This window comes from Gnatocerus cornutus, chromosome 1 (assembly GCF_029298725.1).
Source record: "Gnatocerus cornutus isolate USDA-ARS CGAHR chromosome 1, icGnaCorn1.1, whole genome shotgun sequence".
In the NCBI taxonomy this organism is placed as follows: domain Eukaryota; kingdom Metazoa; phylum Arthropoda; class Insecta; order Coleoptera; family Tenebrionidae; genus Gnatocerus; species Gnatocerus cornutus.
Window position 1 is genome coordinate 12,232,814 of NC_142233.1, and position 18,616 is coordinate 12,251,429.

The following is an 18,616-nucleotide window of genomic DNA, read 5'->3' on the forward strand; positions in this document are numbered from 1 at the left end:
TAAAACTTAAGTGAACTTAATGTCTCACTTTTATGACATTTGAAAAAAAGTGTTTTAAATTGTTCATGAGAGAAGTTTTTCAAAAATTTTAGAAATTACTTTAGAAATACTTCTATACTGTAGAATTACGTTTATATGTCGTTGGAGAGCTTATAAAATTGTCTTTCTAGTAACACTGTTAAGCACTTCCATAACTTTGCAAATTTTCAAGAAAAATTGCTTCGAGTGCGGATCTGATAAAGCAAAACGTTTTTTTCTTAAAAAATTTGTTAGTGTAATTCGTGGAAAGTAAAATTGATTCGTTTTGCCGCATTGTGCCTGTGTCAGTTTTGACGTGAATGCAAACAATTTCAGGTCGCTCGACAATAGAAAAAAACGGCACGTGTTTGACACCCCCATTGGTTGTTTGTAATTAAATCGCCGCCAAACTCGGTATTGCACTGATTAGAAACTGGCACATAAATAATTCTCCGACACGTCACAGTGAAATATCTCGCCAAGGAGTAAACAATTATACACTTCCTTCCACCTACGATATAGCAATTACGTGCACAATAACGTCGGAATACAAAGAAACTTTTGTTAAATTCAGTTTTACAAACAGCAAACACGCTGAAAACAAAGCATTTCATTATGAAGAAGCAGATGTCTTGCCTTGGCTTATCTACCTTGGCGCAATTTATTGTGAAAAGGGAGACGTCTGAAAAAATACGCATAATGAAAGCGTGAGAACTGGCTGAACCCTTCTCGCTCGCTTATAAAATCTAATTAATATTTGAGGAAAGACGTGAAACTATAAATGAGGCGTTAAATCAAGGCGGAAGGGTCGATAAAAGAACCGAATGACGGATGACTTAGAAAGTATTAAGTCGAAGTAGCCTATAAAATGCAGTTTATAAATACCGCAGGAGACTTTAAACTGCGCGTAAGTAGGTTTTAACGACAGGGTGGCGGAGTTCAATTCCACTTACCATCAACCCTCATAAATGACGGGTCGAGAAATCTGTTAACCTATTTGAACCTCGGTCATCTTCTTCCAATGGATCGATGCCGATAAAAAATTCACGTCCACGGGAATCTTGCGGTTTTTTCCATTCTTTGGACTAAACATCAAATATTAATGCGAAAATAAATTTTAACGGTGACATATTGCGTCACGCGAAACTTTCAAATTGATTACTCGAACGTAATTTGTTTTCCAGACACGTAAAAGTCAAGAATGGATTACTCCTGTTTCGGCTTTGATATTATTAATTCTTTTCGTTCTGACGTTCTACTCGTAATTGATGTAATTTGGACAGTCTTCCATTGATTTCGTTATCTTTTCAATTAACTGACTTCCCTCGCTTCGGTTCACGCCACATGAAAATGCCTGATTAATTCACCTACGACGGAACGACCGATGCTGGGATTAACACATTTTAATTAATACAGATTTCGGAGGAGAAAAATGTCGTTAAGCGCATTTTTATCCTCCAAAATTGATCGTGATTTTACTAAAAATTCGCAAATTCACAGGTGGTGCTAATAGAGAAATTCTGCAATAGAGGTGTGATGACCACTCGTCAGTAAATGCTTTGCAACAATTGGACCGACTGAGTGCTGTTCATTTGGTTAAAGGCTTTGCAGGATGCACCCACTGCAACTTTGATCTTTTGAGCCAAAATAATATTTCTAACTTCAAAATCGGGATAAGAGTTTTGTATTGTTGAAATGAACAATAGTGGACCAGAATATTTTGTTTTGGATTAGGTGTTTTTAAAGTTACATTCTAGCATTATTTATCAATTGTTTTCGATACTGTAAATACACTGTTTTGCGAGTTGGTGCTCCTGTCAATTGCTTGTCAAATCTATAAGTTTGATCCAATCATAAACGTTATTTGTTGACAGTTGACAACTGAATGACGTTTCATTAACTCAATTGTTCTAGAAAAAAGTGGAAATTATTTAAAATTATATTTAGTTTTCACAGTAACTAGGCTAATTGAAACTGACAACTTTCAGAACACAATTTGATGATACGTTTTCGAAAGTAAATTTTGATTCTCTTGCTTTACCCTTTTCTAATTTTACACAATTAGAAAGCTGGCCAAGCTTACCAACCTTATCAAATTTCACAACACAAGTTACAGATTCTAATAATTTTTTGTTTTTTTTTTGCTGTAGTGTTCAACATAAAAATTTTGGAAATTCTTTTTCCATTTAATTTTTTATTTTACGAACTTACAATAACGAACTATTTTACGAACTTACAAGTAAGAAAGTTAGTCAAAACTACTCTAAAGAGAGTGTTGGATATTTTATGATTTTTAGAACAGATCTCAAAAATAAAAATTGAAATTTTTTTTTAGTGGATATTTTTGTAATTACAATCTGGCACAGTTAATAGACTCATCAACTAAAAATCTCTACAAATTTTATCCCTCAAAAAACATCTCTTAGAATTACGCGTTCTAATCAAAATTTGGAAAGTTGCTGCTGTATAATTTTCTAATTACAATTTTGCACAGTTAATAAACTAATTAAGTAAAAATGTGTAAAATTTTATTGTCTCTAAAGACAATCCCTACAATCCCTAATTAAATTATAATTTTCTAATTATAATTTGGGCACAATTAATAAGGTAATGACCTAAAATTTGTTCAAATTTTATTGCCCTAAAATTACGCGTTCAAATAAAAAAATTTGAAATTTCTTGCTTTGTGTTAAGAATAAAAATTTGTTCTAAAACTTGGCTGTTTTACTTTGCGATTTTGTAACTTCACTTAGTTAGAAACCTACCAACTTTTCCAAATTTTATTGCTTCATCGAAAATATGATCAGAATCACTGTTAATGTTTAAGCTTTTGTTGAAAATAAAAAATTTTTGATTTGTTTTTTTTTCTGGTGTATAATTTTGTAATATCAATTGTTTACAGTTAAGTGGCTACTTAACTAAAAATATTTACATATTTTATCGCTTCAGAAAAGAACTCTGAAAATTACGCGCTCTAATGAAAATTTTTGAAATTTCTTTCTTTATTTCAAAAATTGAAATTTGTAATTGCGCTTTTGTAATTTTACACTGTTGGAAATCTAGTCAAGGCTACTAACTTTTTCAAATGTTATTGCTGTATTTGTGAAAATTACCAGGATTACAGGCTGCTACGGAATTTGTATAAATTTTTGAACTCATCCTGTAAACGAAAATTTTTAAATTCGTTTTTTTTGTGTTTAATTTTCTAATTACAATTTAACACAATTAAAAATTTTATTGTCTTAGAAGTTTAATTGAAAATTTTTTGGCAATGTTTTTAGAATAAAAATTTGTATTTTTTTTGTTTTGTAACATTGTTTGTTGTGTCGGAACAATGTAATTTTACATAACTAGAAAGCAAATCAGGCTTACCAACCACGCCAAATTTTATTGCTTTATTGTAAAAATGACTAGAATTACAAGCTGTATCAGAATTTTTGTGAATTTTTGAACTCATCTAATTTTTTTTTTAATTTGTCTTTTTAAATGCGTAACTATATTTACTTTACCTTGATACATCTAGAGAGTTAAACTTAGGCCAATATAAAAATTAAAAAAAATAAAAAAAATACGGATATTATAAAAATTTTAAAATGTATTTTGTTAAAATTTAAATTATTGAAACGATTACAATTCTCCCAGAAAAAAAAATTGTAAGAGGTGTAAAAATTCTAAACTTCTAAGCAAGAGTACAAAAAGAAGCATAAAAAGACATAAACAAATACAAAAAAAAAATTAAAAATAAAATTTCAATCATCTAAATTTGCAACAATTGTAAGAAAAAGAATTTAGAAGTCGTTTTATTAAAAGGAATTGAAAAAAAACTAAACGATTTACTGGAAGTCTGATAGATCTAGGAAATCTTAGAGAAACACAATAAAGCAAAAAAGAATGCCAATATTAAACTGTCAACATTTAAAAAAAATAGAACAAAGTGTTTTGTACATTTCATTAAATTTATTTCTTATCCAGAAGAATAAACATTTCCAACACCCAATTCTTCACGATGAATAATGGAAGAAGCCTTGCAAACTAAAATCAATAAGAGAATTTCAACCAGAGAGAAAAGATCTAACACAGAATTGCCTCAAAAGTAGAGCAGCTAGAAATGAACCAATCAACAGAGTTGCATACAAAAAAAGTGATACCGAGGGCGCTGGCAGAACACTGGGAAACAAATTAGGATTGGAATATAGAAATCTCGAATGCAAGAAAATCGAAAAACTATGGATATAAATGGGCTGCACAGAGCTGACTGCAGAAGTTCAAGCGAAATTCAATAAAAATACCACCGGAAGTAGACGCAAACTTTGTTATTTTAAGCGCGCGTTCAAATTTGACCTAAAAAATGAAAATTCAGTGTTACAAACGTGAAATTTTTTGTGCCTATAATCTCCTGTATGACGATTTTCAGCATTGGTGTCATTAAACTGTCATGAAAAACACGTGCGAGCGACCGCGACAATCAACCGCATTGAATGCTGTTATAAAAACTTCATTAAAATTGCTTTAATAGACAGAAAAATACTGTTATATTTACGGCCGCTTTATAATTCGCTTATAAAATGTTCGCTTTTAAATGAATAATGATGACTACCTATATATTAAGGTCCGATGCAATAATGAAAATCGTTTAGTAATGAACATTGTACAACGGTTTTTATTTTGACAGTTCTATTTGTTGCTCGTAGATAAAAGACAGTATTTTACTCGCACGTTCTGGCGCTTGTAGACTCGGTTGAAATACGCCACTCGCTCGCAAGCTCGCTCGTGTCGCAAACATCAATCTTGTGAAATAAAGCGTCTCCTAACATACTCCTACAGTAATATACTAGTGAAATAAAGATAAGAATAAAAATTATCACATCCGTGCTCAGATTAAAAATCTGATTTTCTCTTCTACATCGTACAGAGAATGCATAGAATAATTAAACATTTTCGGTACGCTGCGCTGCATAAAACTTGATGGTGTGCCTTCAAAGGACTGAATATTGTCGTGTGATGACTATCGAGATCATAAGCTTTGGCGCTAGCAAACTACATTTTTTAATGCAAAAATAATGTAATTTTATGCTTCACACCACGTTTTGTGACAAATGTGTCCAAGTACATACCCTAAAATATTCGAGCGTGAGCTGTTGTGAATGCTAAAATTATAATACCGCAGTCATAAACCCCGCATAAAACAAGTTTCATTATTCAAAAAATCACACTTGAAGTGATTAGCATATTTGATGCGTCTCGGCACAAACCCGAGCATTCATTCTTTCGTTGGCATGAAACATTTCCATTAATTTTGTGTTCTTTCAATTTTCTATATTTGCCTAACAAAAGATTTCGAGTGTGTCTAAAACAACGGGCGCTATTCCGCCAGCAAGCGACGATATCTTGAATAATGCAAAAGGCAGACGCGCCAAGTTTTTTTAGTTTTGTATGTGTGTTGTAAGAGAGTTTAATTTATGTTGCAGGTGGCACAGTGACGCACGTCCAAGCGATTGTCAAAGGAAACGCCCAATTGCCATGCGACCTTCTTCCTCCGGCGCTCAACGACAGCGTCGTTCTTGTCGTCTGGTACAAGGACGAACACACGCCAATCTACAGGTAATTCATAATTCAAACCAAATGCAAAATGATGCAATTTTTACGAGAAACTTTGAAGAGTTTCTACATATTTTATGAGAACGACGGGCGGTCACGTGAGGGAATTGCCGGAACAATACGCTAAACGCCAGTGATGGAGATTCCTTCCGCAACGGATGTAAATAAAACAAAGGGAAAACCGCTGACAATTCCCGAGTTTAAAGAATTCTCGACCCGATTCGATGGTGCGCGGAAATATTGTTTCTTTAACAACAATGGGTTTTTAGGTCGACACGGTTGTAATTTCAAACGCAATTACAGCGCGCTGAAAGGAAATTTCGATACACTTTTAAAAGTATTTTAAGGATGCCATTATTGTTTGTCTTTTACTCTTTTGCCTTGATTTAACACGACCTGCCAATGTTTTGCGGTTGCGAGCGGTCTTGCCCGGCGCATCCACCATTTTTGAAAATAGAAGTGTCGTTATTAACTACTTATAGTTTGAATACAACTTCCGGTGGCTTTTAGTTGTACCGGAAGCAGCTGTCAACTTGGTTCTTTTATCATGTTCTTAGATTTCAACAAAAGTTGTCGTAGAAATCGACGTGGTTATAATTTTTTGTCAAAGTTACAGATTTCACATCTCAATCTTCGAGTAATAGGTTTGATTTGTCACTTAACTGTCAAATAGGGAGGTAAATAAATCTAAATCAACAACAATAAGTCATAGAAAATGAGAAGATTATATTCTCACAATCTAAGCTAAAGATTTACCCACTAAATGTAGTAGTTTTAAACGGTTTTAAAATAGTAAATTATCAAACACAAAATTAAAAAATAATTCTAAAAATAACAGAATTATAATTTTCACAGTTTAAGTTACAGATTAGGCCACTTAATTTTCTAAAATGGCGTGAAAACTTCGTTTTCACGTTTGAAAGTTTGGATAGTCGCCAGAGGGCCAAACGTTTGAAGCTTTCGAAGTGCCAGTTTTTCATATCTCCGAAATTATGACAGATCGAAAGAAGCGGTTTTCGAAATTGTTTTTTTTCTGCTTTGTTCGCTTAGAATAAAATACCCAAAACCTGATGGTCGATTTTTTTAAACAAAAAAAAAAGAACAAAGAATGGAAAATTTTTAAGTTTTGTTTTTTGATTGCTACTCGTATACTATTAATCTAAAGATTGACCATTTGATAGATTGCGTACTGCTTTTTAATTGATGTGAATTCAAAAATATGAAGGGTCGTTTTTGCTCCGTAAAAGTTTTTTGAAAATGACCCAAAATAAAAATGTTTAGAAATTTGTTCTGGCGAATATTTAAATAATTTGTTAAGAACATTTTTCTTATTGGGACTCATTTTACGTAGAAGATTCCGCTGAATTTAAAAATGTAAATAAAATTTTGAAGCTTCTGTGCTCGATATCTCCTGAATTACGACAGATGCAAAAATACTGTTTTTAAAATCGTTTTTCTCCCAATTTTTTTGTTTAAAATCCGCTTTCAGATATTCAAAATTTGCATTTTTTTTTTGACAAAAACCCAAACGATGAAAAATTTTGATTTTTTTTGATTTTGATTAGGCCACTTAATTTTCTAAAATAGCGTGAAAACTGTCACAAAAATGGCAAAGATTTAACTAAAAAAATTTAAATCACAAAAGTAGTCGTATAAAATGACAGGAATTAAGTTCTCACAGTCTAAGGAACAGGCCTAATCACTCAATTTTCTTCAAACTGTTACTAGATTGTCAAAAATTAAAGTAAGAAATTGTACATTAACAGAAGTTATAGAAAAAAAAAGATAGGATTGTTTCTCACACTCTCAACTAAAGATTTAACTTTAAACAGTTCTAAAATAGCAAAGTTTGAAACAAAAAATTCTCACAGTCTAAGGAACAGATCTATCCAGTTAATATTTTAGTAATAATTTTGAACTGTTACTAAAGTGGCAAAGGTTAAAATAAAACACTTTAAAATCACCAAAATAATAGTAGAAAATGTTATGTTTCTTTCAGTCAAACTTACAGTTAGTAAATTAGTAATTAGTCTCAATTTTCTAATAATAGTTACAAACTGTGTTAGTAAAAAAGAAAAGATCGAAATAAAATGTGCTCAATTAAAAACAGGTTGATATAAAAAAATGACAGGATTTAACCTTTTACAGTCTAAGTTAGTGTTCTAACTACTCAATTTTTTTAATAGTGACTTTAAACTGTCACTAAAATGACATCGTTTTTAAAGCAAAAAATTCTAATACAATAAAAGTAGTCGCAGGATTGAATTTTCAGTCAAAGTTACTGGTTAATTAATTACATACTCATACAAATAATGCCTGCAAACTATTAGTAAAATTCCAAGGATTAAAAGTAGCCCTAAAAGATCCACCTTGTCACAGTCTAAAGTACGAATCTATTTATTGAATTTTTTAGTAATAGCTTAGAATCGCTACTAAAATGGCAAAGATATAATTAACAAAATTTGAATAAACAAAAATAGTATGCTCACAGTCTATAGTACAGATCAAACCAGTTAGTTTTCTAATAAGAGCATAGAAAATGGCAGTAAATTAGCGAAGATTCATTTATAAAATTCTAAATTAATAAAAGTAGACGTGGAAAATGACAGGATTTAAGTTCTCACAGTCTAAGGTACTCAATTTTTTCGAACTGTCAATAAAGTGGCTTGACTGTGGTTGATTGAAAATGGCAGAAAATTCGACGTAAAACATTCTAAATCAACAAAAATTGTTATTGTTAAATGACAAAATAATATTTTCACAGCCTAAGTTACAGATTTAACTATTACTTAATTTTCTAATAAATTCTATAATTGTTACTAAAATTGCAAAGACCAAAAGTAAACGTAGAAAATAACAAAATTTAAGTTGTCACAGTGTAAGGAACAGATCTATCTACTCAATTTTTTTAATAATAGCTTCGAATCGTCAATAAAATGGCAAAAATTAATTCAAATCTATCTAAATCAACAAAAATATAATTTTCACAGTCTAAGGTACAAATCTAATCACTCACTATTAAATAGGCACTAAATTGTCAAAGATCAATTTAGAAAATCTTAAATCACCAAATATAAGTTAAGTTTACACAGCTACATTAAATTTTTAATTATGATTAAAATATTTAATATCACGCTGACATGCGACCGATTTTCCTTCAATCAAATGTCAGCAATTGTCAAATTAGTAGCGAGATTAACATAATTTTACTAAATTATTGTGTAAACCGACCCATAGTCTTAGAAACTGACGAAATTATCTGTTAAAAATATTAAAACTGCCATTAAAATTACAAAGATTAAATAAAAATTTCTAAATTAACAAAAGTAGTCATAGAAAATGACAGGATAAAGCTTGTCACAGTCTAAGGTACAGTTCTACATATCTACTATTTTTTTTTAGAAGTTGCTTTAAATTGTCCCTAAAATTTTAATTCTCACCGTTTTAGTTACAGGTTTAACTACTCAATCTTCTAACAATAGCTTCAAACTGTCACTAAAATGGCAAAGATTGATCTAAAATCTTCTAAATCAATAAAAAATTAATTCTCACAGTTTAAGCTACTGAATTAATTTAATTATTTATTTTTTTAATAATGGCTTTAATTTATGACTAAAATGACAAAGATTGAAATATAAAATTTTAAGTTAACAAAAGTAGTCGTAGAAAATAACAGCATTTTAATTCTCACAGTCTAAGTTACAGATTTGAATACAGCCTGATAATGCAAAGTCACGGTGGTGTACGATTTTCCGGATATCCTGTACCTACAGGGCTAGTCACGAGAAGATTACTTCTGAAAATTATATTTCCGCAACCCAAAATACTAATACCCTGAACTACTCGATACTGCCAGAATTAGAAATAAAATGCTGAATCCACGATTGCTTTGGGGTCATTTGGGGTGGTCAATGTCACTTTGACATTATTTATTTTAATTTCGTCTTTATTCTTAATTCCGCTCCTTTAGAGCCCCATTAGTTCGAAGTACCTTTATTAATCTGTCCTATACCGAAGCTGTAAGTGCTCGACCAATAATTTTTCTCCTTAACACGCATGGTATGTTAGGTTGAGTTGAGAAACCCGTCACAAAGTCTTATTCAAATGATGAGAAAACTGACATGATTCTCATCTCCGGAGACTGCCAAAAATGCTGTCTATGACTGCTACGAACCTTTATCGTAAAGATATCCACATCGAAACTGAACTGGGTTGTCTATGGACACTCACGTAACCTCCTTTTCCGTAATTGTCAAAGTGAGACTGTCAAAGCCTAAGCAATCGTGGATTCAGCATTTCATTTCTGATTCGGGTTGTATCAAGTGACTCAAGAAATTAGTATTTTGGGTTGCGAAAAAATCATTTTCAGAAGTAATCTTCTCGTGACTAGCCCTGTATATTCTTTTAAAAATAACAAAAATGACATTTTTTTTTTTGGCTTTTTTGACAATTACCGGAAATTAATATTAAAACTATAATTAGATTCTTAATAAAGTTTTGGCCATGATGACACACCCTGTATAATAGAAACACTAACAAACCACTTGCAATTTGAGAATGCGTTGTTGTTTTGTGGCGGATTTGCCCGGCGCCTCCACCATTTTTAAAACTTGAATCGTGCAGTTATGACAATAATAAAAATTTAAGCGTCAACTCACATCAAATTAAGTCTATAACTGTGTGCTCTAGTAATCATAAAACATGTCGCAATTGTCAAACTAACTCATCTGCGTACTTTGTTCGGAACGAGTGAAACTTTTCCGCCATTTTATAGTAACATAAACTTGCGTCTTTGTTCAAACGAAAATAAGTAAAATCCCAATTTCGCGCACGCTTCCAAATGCACCCAAGCCGCTGATTTCCTTTCTTGTTCCCAATTAGTCTAATTGACAATTATGGCACAACAGCCGAAGAATGTGCGTTTGTTGGCACTCCTCTTTCCTTCCCCTATAATAAACGATGGCGATTGCCGACGCGAACAAAAATTGATAGCAGTTCATTTATCAAAGATTCTCCCTGAAATGAAATGCACCCCATGAAAAATAAGTCTGGTAGTTAATAGCCTTTTTTTTCTTTTATGTAACCCGGCTGCGTAGAGAGGATTTAAAATCGTTATGGCTCTGTCTGTCACAACGGGACGCTTCCGTGTTTTATGCTTCGCTTACGATCACAGATTATGGGTAATATGTGCCGGGAACCTCAAAGAGTTTGTTATAGCCGGATTTACTGCATTCTCCAAATTTTTTCACAAGGATTGCCAGACGTGAAATTGCCGGGAGACGTCGGCGACGGTTCAATGATTCGAAAATATTCATTGCATTGATTATAGTTTTGTTCTGTTTTTAAGCAAACTTTTCGTCCGTAATGAACTGTATTGATTCTATTTTGAACGAAATTATCTGTAATAATAGAACCAAAAATTATTTTAATGTGTGGCTCCATTACCACCAATGTAGGATAATTTGTTTTGACGCCTATATATACAATAGTCAAAAAACACAATGCAAACAGTCAAAAATGTATTTTGGTCAAATCAAAAAAATTTATGTTATCGGGCCTCATTTTACGCAGAATTTTACGCTTAATTCAAAACTGTCTTAATTTTTTCGTACGTCAACAAATATCTGACCTAAAAGCAAAAATTTTTGAATTTTTGGGTTTTGATCGCCACTTGTATACTATTTTACCTAGCAATTTAAAATTTAGCCAATTGATAGATGATCTTTGGATTGATGTTTAACTTAAAGGTATTTGACGTCGATTTTGTTCTATTTTGAAAAGGACTTTTAAAACACTCTCTTATAATCTCTTATTTAGATCGATATCTAGTTAATTTGTTAAGGAAATTTATTTTGTCTTTATTCATTTTATGCAGAATTGTACGTTGAATTCAAAGCTGTTTTTATTTTTTTCTGTACGTCAACAAATAACTGAACTAGAGGCGTTTGAAATTTTGGGTAGTCGCCAGATGCTCAAATTTTGAAGCTTCAGAAATGTTGGTGTTTCATACAGGGTGATTTTTTAAAAACGGCAGGCGTTGTAGACTTTTTATTTATGAACCGATTTAAAAAATTTTAAAAACAAATTAAATGGTTTTTAATTTACTATAAACTGATGAATTTAAAATTTTTATAAATGTTTTAGTATCTTTTGGGCGGTATTCAACTTTCTTATTTTAAATTGGCACCCATATTTTTTTTGCATAATTTGGAAGATATTAATTTTCTTGTTTCAGAAATGTGTAAAATGTTCTACTTTTACAAAAAAATATTTTTAAAAAAATTATCAAAATTGAAAAAAATAGGCAATAGAAGTTAATAAAATCTAAGTGCATGGTGTCAATTGTACAATGAAAAAAACGGGATGGCATTTCAACAGTATTTTAATTAAATTAGGTAGATATTTTTTCTGATTTGTAATTATTATTGTCTTTTGTTACCAATAATTTCAAAAAAGATTGCCAATCCTTTCTGTTATTTGCTGCTTTTTGACATTACAATAATGGTATTGTGTTATTTGACGCACGCACCTAGATTTTATTAACTTTTATTGCCTAAATTTTTTCAATTTTGATAATTTTTTAAAAAATATTTTTGTAAAACTAATATCTTTCAAATTATGAAAAAAAAAATATGAGTGCCAATTTAAAATAAGAAAGTTGAATATCGCCGAAAGATACTAAGACGATTAGAAAAATTCTAAAATCATCAGCTTATAGTAAATTAAAAACCATTTAATTTGTTTCTAAAATTTTGTAAATCGGTTTATAAATAAAAATTCTACAACGCCTGCCGTTTTTAAAAAATCACCCTGTATATCTGGAATTATGACAGATTGAAAGATAAGAGTTTGAAAATCGTTTTTCACCTGCATTTTTTGCTGAAAATCTGTTGTCAGTTATCCAAAATTCTCTGGTAAATTTTTTGGGGGAAAAAGAAGAAAAATTTTAAAGTTTTGGTTTTTCGATCGCCACTTTTATACTATTAATCTAAAGATTGACCAGTTGATCATGTCCTGCTTTTTCGATTGATGTGAACTCAAAAATATAAAGGGTCGTTTTTGCTCGTAAAAGGTTTTTGAAAATGATCCAAAATAAAAATGTTTAAAAATTTGTTTTAGTCGATTTCCAGACAATTTGTTTGAAATAGATCGTCAAAATTTTGAAGCTTCTGTGCTCGATTTATTCGGAATTAGGACAGATACAAAAATACTATTTTTGAAATTGTTTTTCTCATGATTTTTTTCCTGAAAATCCGCTTTTAGATATTCAAAATTTGATTGTCAATTTTTTTTAACAAAAACCCAAACGATGAAAAATTTAGATTTTTTGTTTGATCGCTACTCATATACTATTTGACCTATGAATCTGGAATTTGACTAGCTGGTAAATCTTAAGCTGGTTTTTTGATTGATGTGTAACTCAAAAGTGTAAAGCGTCGTTTCTGATCCGTAAAATCTTCTTGAAAATGACTCAACATAAAAATCTATAAAAAAAATTTTTGATCGATATCTGGATAATTTGTGAAGGAAATTTATGTTGTTAGGGCTTATTTTATGCAGAATTTTGCACTAAAACTACTTTTTTTTCGTACGTTAACAAAAAACGGAATGAATGGCAATTGAAATTTCGGGTATTCGCCTGAGAGCATTTTTTTAATCGTTCAAAAAGTAGACGTTTTTTAAACTGATTTTAGTTCAAAATGTAGTTGTTTAGTAAAGTCCAAATTTTTTTTTGTCAAATTCTTTTTATTTTGACCTTTAATGACGGATCATTTAAGATTAACTAGTTTTTATTACTTTTAAATGGAGAATTATGGCAAGCATGCATTATTAAAAAATCATGTACAGCACCCTCACGAAATGCTTATAACGAAAGCTCGCTCACATGCTTTTCTGGTCGCTAATAGTACATAAGAAATTGTTCATGAATGTTATTAAATGTTAAAAAAGTATTAATGAACGATTTTCGACCCTAAATCGTGCATTAATAGTTCTTATTAACGTCGAAACTAATGGGCGAAATACCAACACTCTCAACTATAAATTTATCGTATATGCACGCACGTAGGTATATATTTATCACTTGAGTTGATGAACTGGACAGCGAACAAAGGAATGGTTTCCCTTAATCACGAGAGAATTGCAATGTACAATGTATTTCAGCTAATTTCGCATTGTATTTTTTGCACAACGCAAATGCAATTTGATCAACAACGTTTATTTAATTGGAGGTTTGATGACAGATGATTTCGAACTAACTTGTTTTTATAAATTAGAAATGAAAAACAATCGTAGATAAAACGTTATTAGACACACGTTAAAAATGCTTCTTTATGGCAAGTGTTAATAAAATCGTAATAATAAGCAACACAAGAAATTATGAACGCTGACACAATAAATAGCCATTATGTGGTCGCAAATAGTCCATAAGAAATCGTTCATTAATGGGCGTTTTTGATAAACGATTTTTGACCACTCTCAGCAATAAATTTATCGAAATTGCACGTAGGTGCATATTTAACTCTTGAGTTGTTGTTAAACTGGACAGAGAACAAAGGAATGGTTTCCCTTAGTTGCAATGTATTTCAATAACTAATTTCGCAGTGTATTGTATTTTTGCACAACGCAAATGTAATTTGATCAAAAAATATCATTTTCAAGCCATAAATAATTGTTAACTAAAAATGCAGTTCTGCGAATTTCTCCAAAACGAAATGAACACAATACTGCGAGACAAATTGCATGAAAAATTTGAGCGGAAGTTTGGTCGGTTTAGATTAACTTGCATTGAATTACAATTTCAATTATGTTTTGTAATTTAGCAAGAAATGAGCGTATTGATTTATTTTGTACACTTTATAATACATTCAATTTATAGAGCAACATTGCTGTGTTAATTAGTCCAGACAGAAGCTTCTGATAGAACGCTGTTGTAGGATTTGACGACTGGGAATATAACCAGAGTAGAACCATTTCTATCGGTATCTATTTAGGAAAATGACGGAGATAATTAAAACTACCAGTAGGAATTACAGAGACATAAAAAGGACGTTGCTTCCGGTTAAAATGATGAAGGTAATTTAATTATTTTAACTTTGAGTTATTTTGAATTACGATATCAGTGTGTTGTGCAGTCTCTTAGCACAGTTCAGTGGAATTCCAATGAGGCGGATAAAAAGTAGACGACATGACTGAAGTTAGTGTAAACAACAAAAAACTATTTACAAGGGAATAATATTCGTTCGTTTTCCTGTTACTGCGGTATTTTAAATTTCAACTTTGTTTTACCAAATGTGAAAACGTTTTTAATTACATTGTTTTTTTTTTTTTTGTAAATTACATTTTTTTTTGTCTTTTGGATTGTAAATCACACTTTTTCGTTGCACATTTTTACATCAACACTTTTAGTTTTTGGACCCTTTTGGATACTTATGCTCAGTCGATTTCTGTCTTCTTTCCGCTGCAAAAGCTTAGATTTTTGCACTCCCGTCTTTTTGATTTTTAATTTTTTTTTAATAGTTTAGGATCGTCAATTTTATTATTGTTATAACATTACAGTAATATACAGTGCGCAAACAGATGAGTGGCGTTTCTAAATCTGCATTTATTTTTCTTTTTTGTAAAAATTTTGAGAAAGTAAAAAAAAATTTTAAATTAGAAAAAGTGCCCATTTATTTGCTTTTTAGTAGATGTTGAAGTTTCTACTAAAAGTAAAAATTTTGGTGTCATTTTTTTCTAGAATCAGCAACAAATTTTAAATCTGTTATTATACGTAGTAAGTCGAGCAATTTTGACAATAAAATAGTGAAATTTGGCCGACTTAGTCTTTTTTATATGCATATTTATTGAACCAAATTACGAAAGTTTCGAACAAAAATTAACAATTTTGGAAAATTTCATTTTTAGGAACAGCGAAAAATTCACAATTAATTGTACGCCGTTAGTTCAACAATTTTTACGCTAAAACAATGAAATTTAGTAAACTTGGCTCTTTATAGATGCATATTTAGTTTACCAATTTGTTTTTATTTCGAAATTTTATTTTTTTGTTTTAAGCAAAAGATTTAAAATTTTCGCAAATATATCGTAAGTCCGGCAATTTTAACGATAAAACAGTAAAATTTGGTGGATTTGTTTCTACCTAGACGCGTTTACCAAGTGTACTAAATTTAAAAAAAAATCCAACAAAAAGTAAAAATTTTGGAAAATTTAATATTTAGATTAAACAAAAAATTCAAGCCTTTTGATTGCACACTGTCAGTGCGACAATTTTTACGCTAAAGCAATGAAAGTTTTGGCTTTTTCTGGATATAATCATATTTAGTGTAGAAAATTGAAAAAAAATTGGCACAAAATTTAACCATTTTGGAATTTCTATTTATTTGTATGAGCAAAAGATTCCAAATTTTCGAACATAACTCGTAAGTCGGGCATTTTAAGCGATAAAACAGTAAACTTGTTCTTAAATTACAAATATTTAGAACAAAATGTAAAAACTTATAAATATTTAATTTTTAGGATGAGCGAAAAATTCAACATTTTCGATTGTACCCTGTAAGTCCTACAATTTTTATGCTAAAACAGTGAAATTTGATTGACTTGGTCTTTTATAGATGTATATTTAGTGTACCAAATTGCAAAATTATAGTATTACATATTTTGGAATTTTTATTTTTTTGGATCAGCTAAAGATTCAACATTTTCGAAAATATGTCGTAAGTCGGCGAATTTTGACGATAAAAGCGCGTAATTTGGTGGTCTTTATTCGACTTAGATGTGTTTTAAGTGTACCAAACTAAAAAAATTTACAACAAAAAATTTAAATGTTGGAATATTTAATTTCCTGGATAAGCGAAAAATTCAAAATTTTTGATTGCACACCGTAAGTCCCACGGTAAAACAGAAAAATTTTGTAAACTTGACATTTTCTAGACACATTTAGTGTACCAAATTGCAAAATTTTGGTACAAAATTTTACTATTTTGAAATTTATATTTTTTTGGATTTGCAAAAGATTCAAACTTTTCGAAAATGCATCGTAAGTCGAACAATTTTAATAACAATACATTAAAATTTGGTAGACTTGTTCTTACCTAGGTGCGGTTTCAGTGTACCAAATTAAATAAAATTACAACAAAAAGTAAAAATGTTGGAAAATTTATTTTTTAGGATACGCGAAAAATTCAAAATTTGTGATTGTACGCCATAAGCCCGACAATTTTTACGCTAAAACAGTGAAATTTTGTGATTTAACTCTTTCTAGACGCATATTTAGTGTTCCAAATCGAAAAATTTTGTCACAAAATTTAACTATTTTGGAATTTTTACTTTTTTGGATGAGCAAAAGTTTCAAACTTTTTGAAAATACGTCGTAAGAAGGGCGATTTTAACGTTAAAACAGTGAAATTTGATGGATTTGTTCCTACTTGGATGCGTTTTTAGTGTACCAAATCAAAAGAAAAAAAAATTTTTAGAATAACCAAAAAATTTCAAAATTTCGATTATACTCCGTAAGTCAAATAGTTTTAATGCGAAAACACTGAAGTTTGGTGCATTTGTTAATTTCTAGATGCCTATTTAGTGTACCAAATTACAAATTTTTGGCACAATGTGTGTAATTATTTTGAATTTCTATAGTTTTTTGATTAAAAATTTCGAAAAATGAGTTATAAGAATCTTAACACTAAAACAGTGGAGTTAAGTGGAATTTTTTCTTTCAAGATGGCGTACCAAATTACAAAATTTTAGAGCAAAATTTGGCTATTTTGAAAATTTTACAATTTTTGTGAGCGAAAAATTAAAATTTTTTGAATATAATTCGTAAGTCAAACCACTTCAACACTAAATCACTGGAATTTGAGGATTTTTTTTCCTTCTAGTTTTCTCCTAGTCATGTTCAGCAAAAAAATTCAAAATTTTTACTTTTTACTTTCATTTTTATACTATATTCTTTGAATTCAATACGTTCATTTTCAAACGATTTTTAGTGACTATTAATCTGACAACAAAAATTGGACTGGAATCAGAATTCACTCAAAATCGTTTAAAATGAAAGTGTCTAAAACTCTTTGCAGAGACTAATTTTAGCACTAGTTCTGAAATATAGGCTATTGTGCAACTTGTTATATAATATTCAACTCTCGTTTTAGAACATTTTATGAAAATAAAATTTTTACATTTTGGAACTTTAATGAAAATAATATTTATAAAATTTGTCTTAAACAGCTCATTTCCAGCAACGTGTTTTTATCGCATTTGAAGATAATATCAACTTTAATAAGAACAATAAAAACAACAAAAAAAATGCCTGCAAACCACCAGATTTTCCTTCAAGTGCTTTTCAACTCGAAAGGTCTAAAAGCAAACGACTCCTAATTAAATCACCGGAAAATAAGAGAAAAAAATCCACGTCCAAATTAATTCACTGGCTCTTATTGAGAACTACTCAGGAAGCAGAGAATCGGTTGATAACATTCAGATCTAAATTTTTCCGATTTTTCTTTCTTGTTAAAAAGTGGTCAATCGATTTCTCATAAGCACAGGTAATCCTATTTTTTCAAACTGTTTCAATTACACGGTATTAGCGCTTGATCGAACTGTATAGAAATGTCGATTTTCGAGGTAGACGCTCCTGCTGTCTTTTTCAATCGAGTTAACAAGTCAATAGCTTTGTAAAGTAGTTAAGTAACGATTGATAGTTAATGAAGTTTTCGCCCGGAAAAATTGTCTCTAAAGGGTCGATTCGTTTATTGTTTCATTTTAGAGCTCCGTTGTTGAGTTTTAATCTGTGTATTTAAGCTTTGTTATTTGTTCTTTGGCTACTTTTCTGACCGTTTAACCGCTCCACAATTGCTAGAATCACGTACCATTTGCTACAGAGAATTTAATAAAAGCGGTTTGCAGTGTTGACAATCGAACAATAATAACAACATCCGAGTGCAGCCCACTTGATTGCGGGCAGATTAGCCGATTGAACAAGACCTAAGCCAGATTTCCCTGA

General features: G+C 30.5%; 1 protein-coding gene across 3 annotated transcripts in view; it reads left to right on the top strand.

The window, feature by feature from the left end:
• side-VI (sidestep VI transmembrane protein) overlaps nt 1-18,616 on the top strand; it is a 481,913-nt gene that overhangs the window by 269,253 nt on the left and 194,044 nt on the right. For all 3 annotated transcript variants that reach the window (XM_088044224.1, XM_088044994.1, XM_088045766.1), the window contains exon 3: nt 5,487-5,619. In XM_088044224.1, the coding sequence (XP_087900350.1) occupies nt 5,487-5,619 (133 nt within the window). The remainder of the gene's footprint in view (nt 1-5,486; nt 5,620-18,616) is intronic.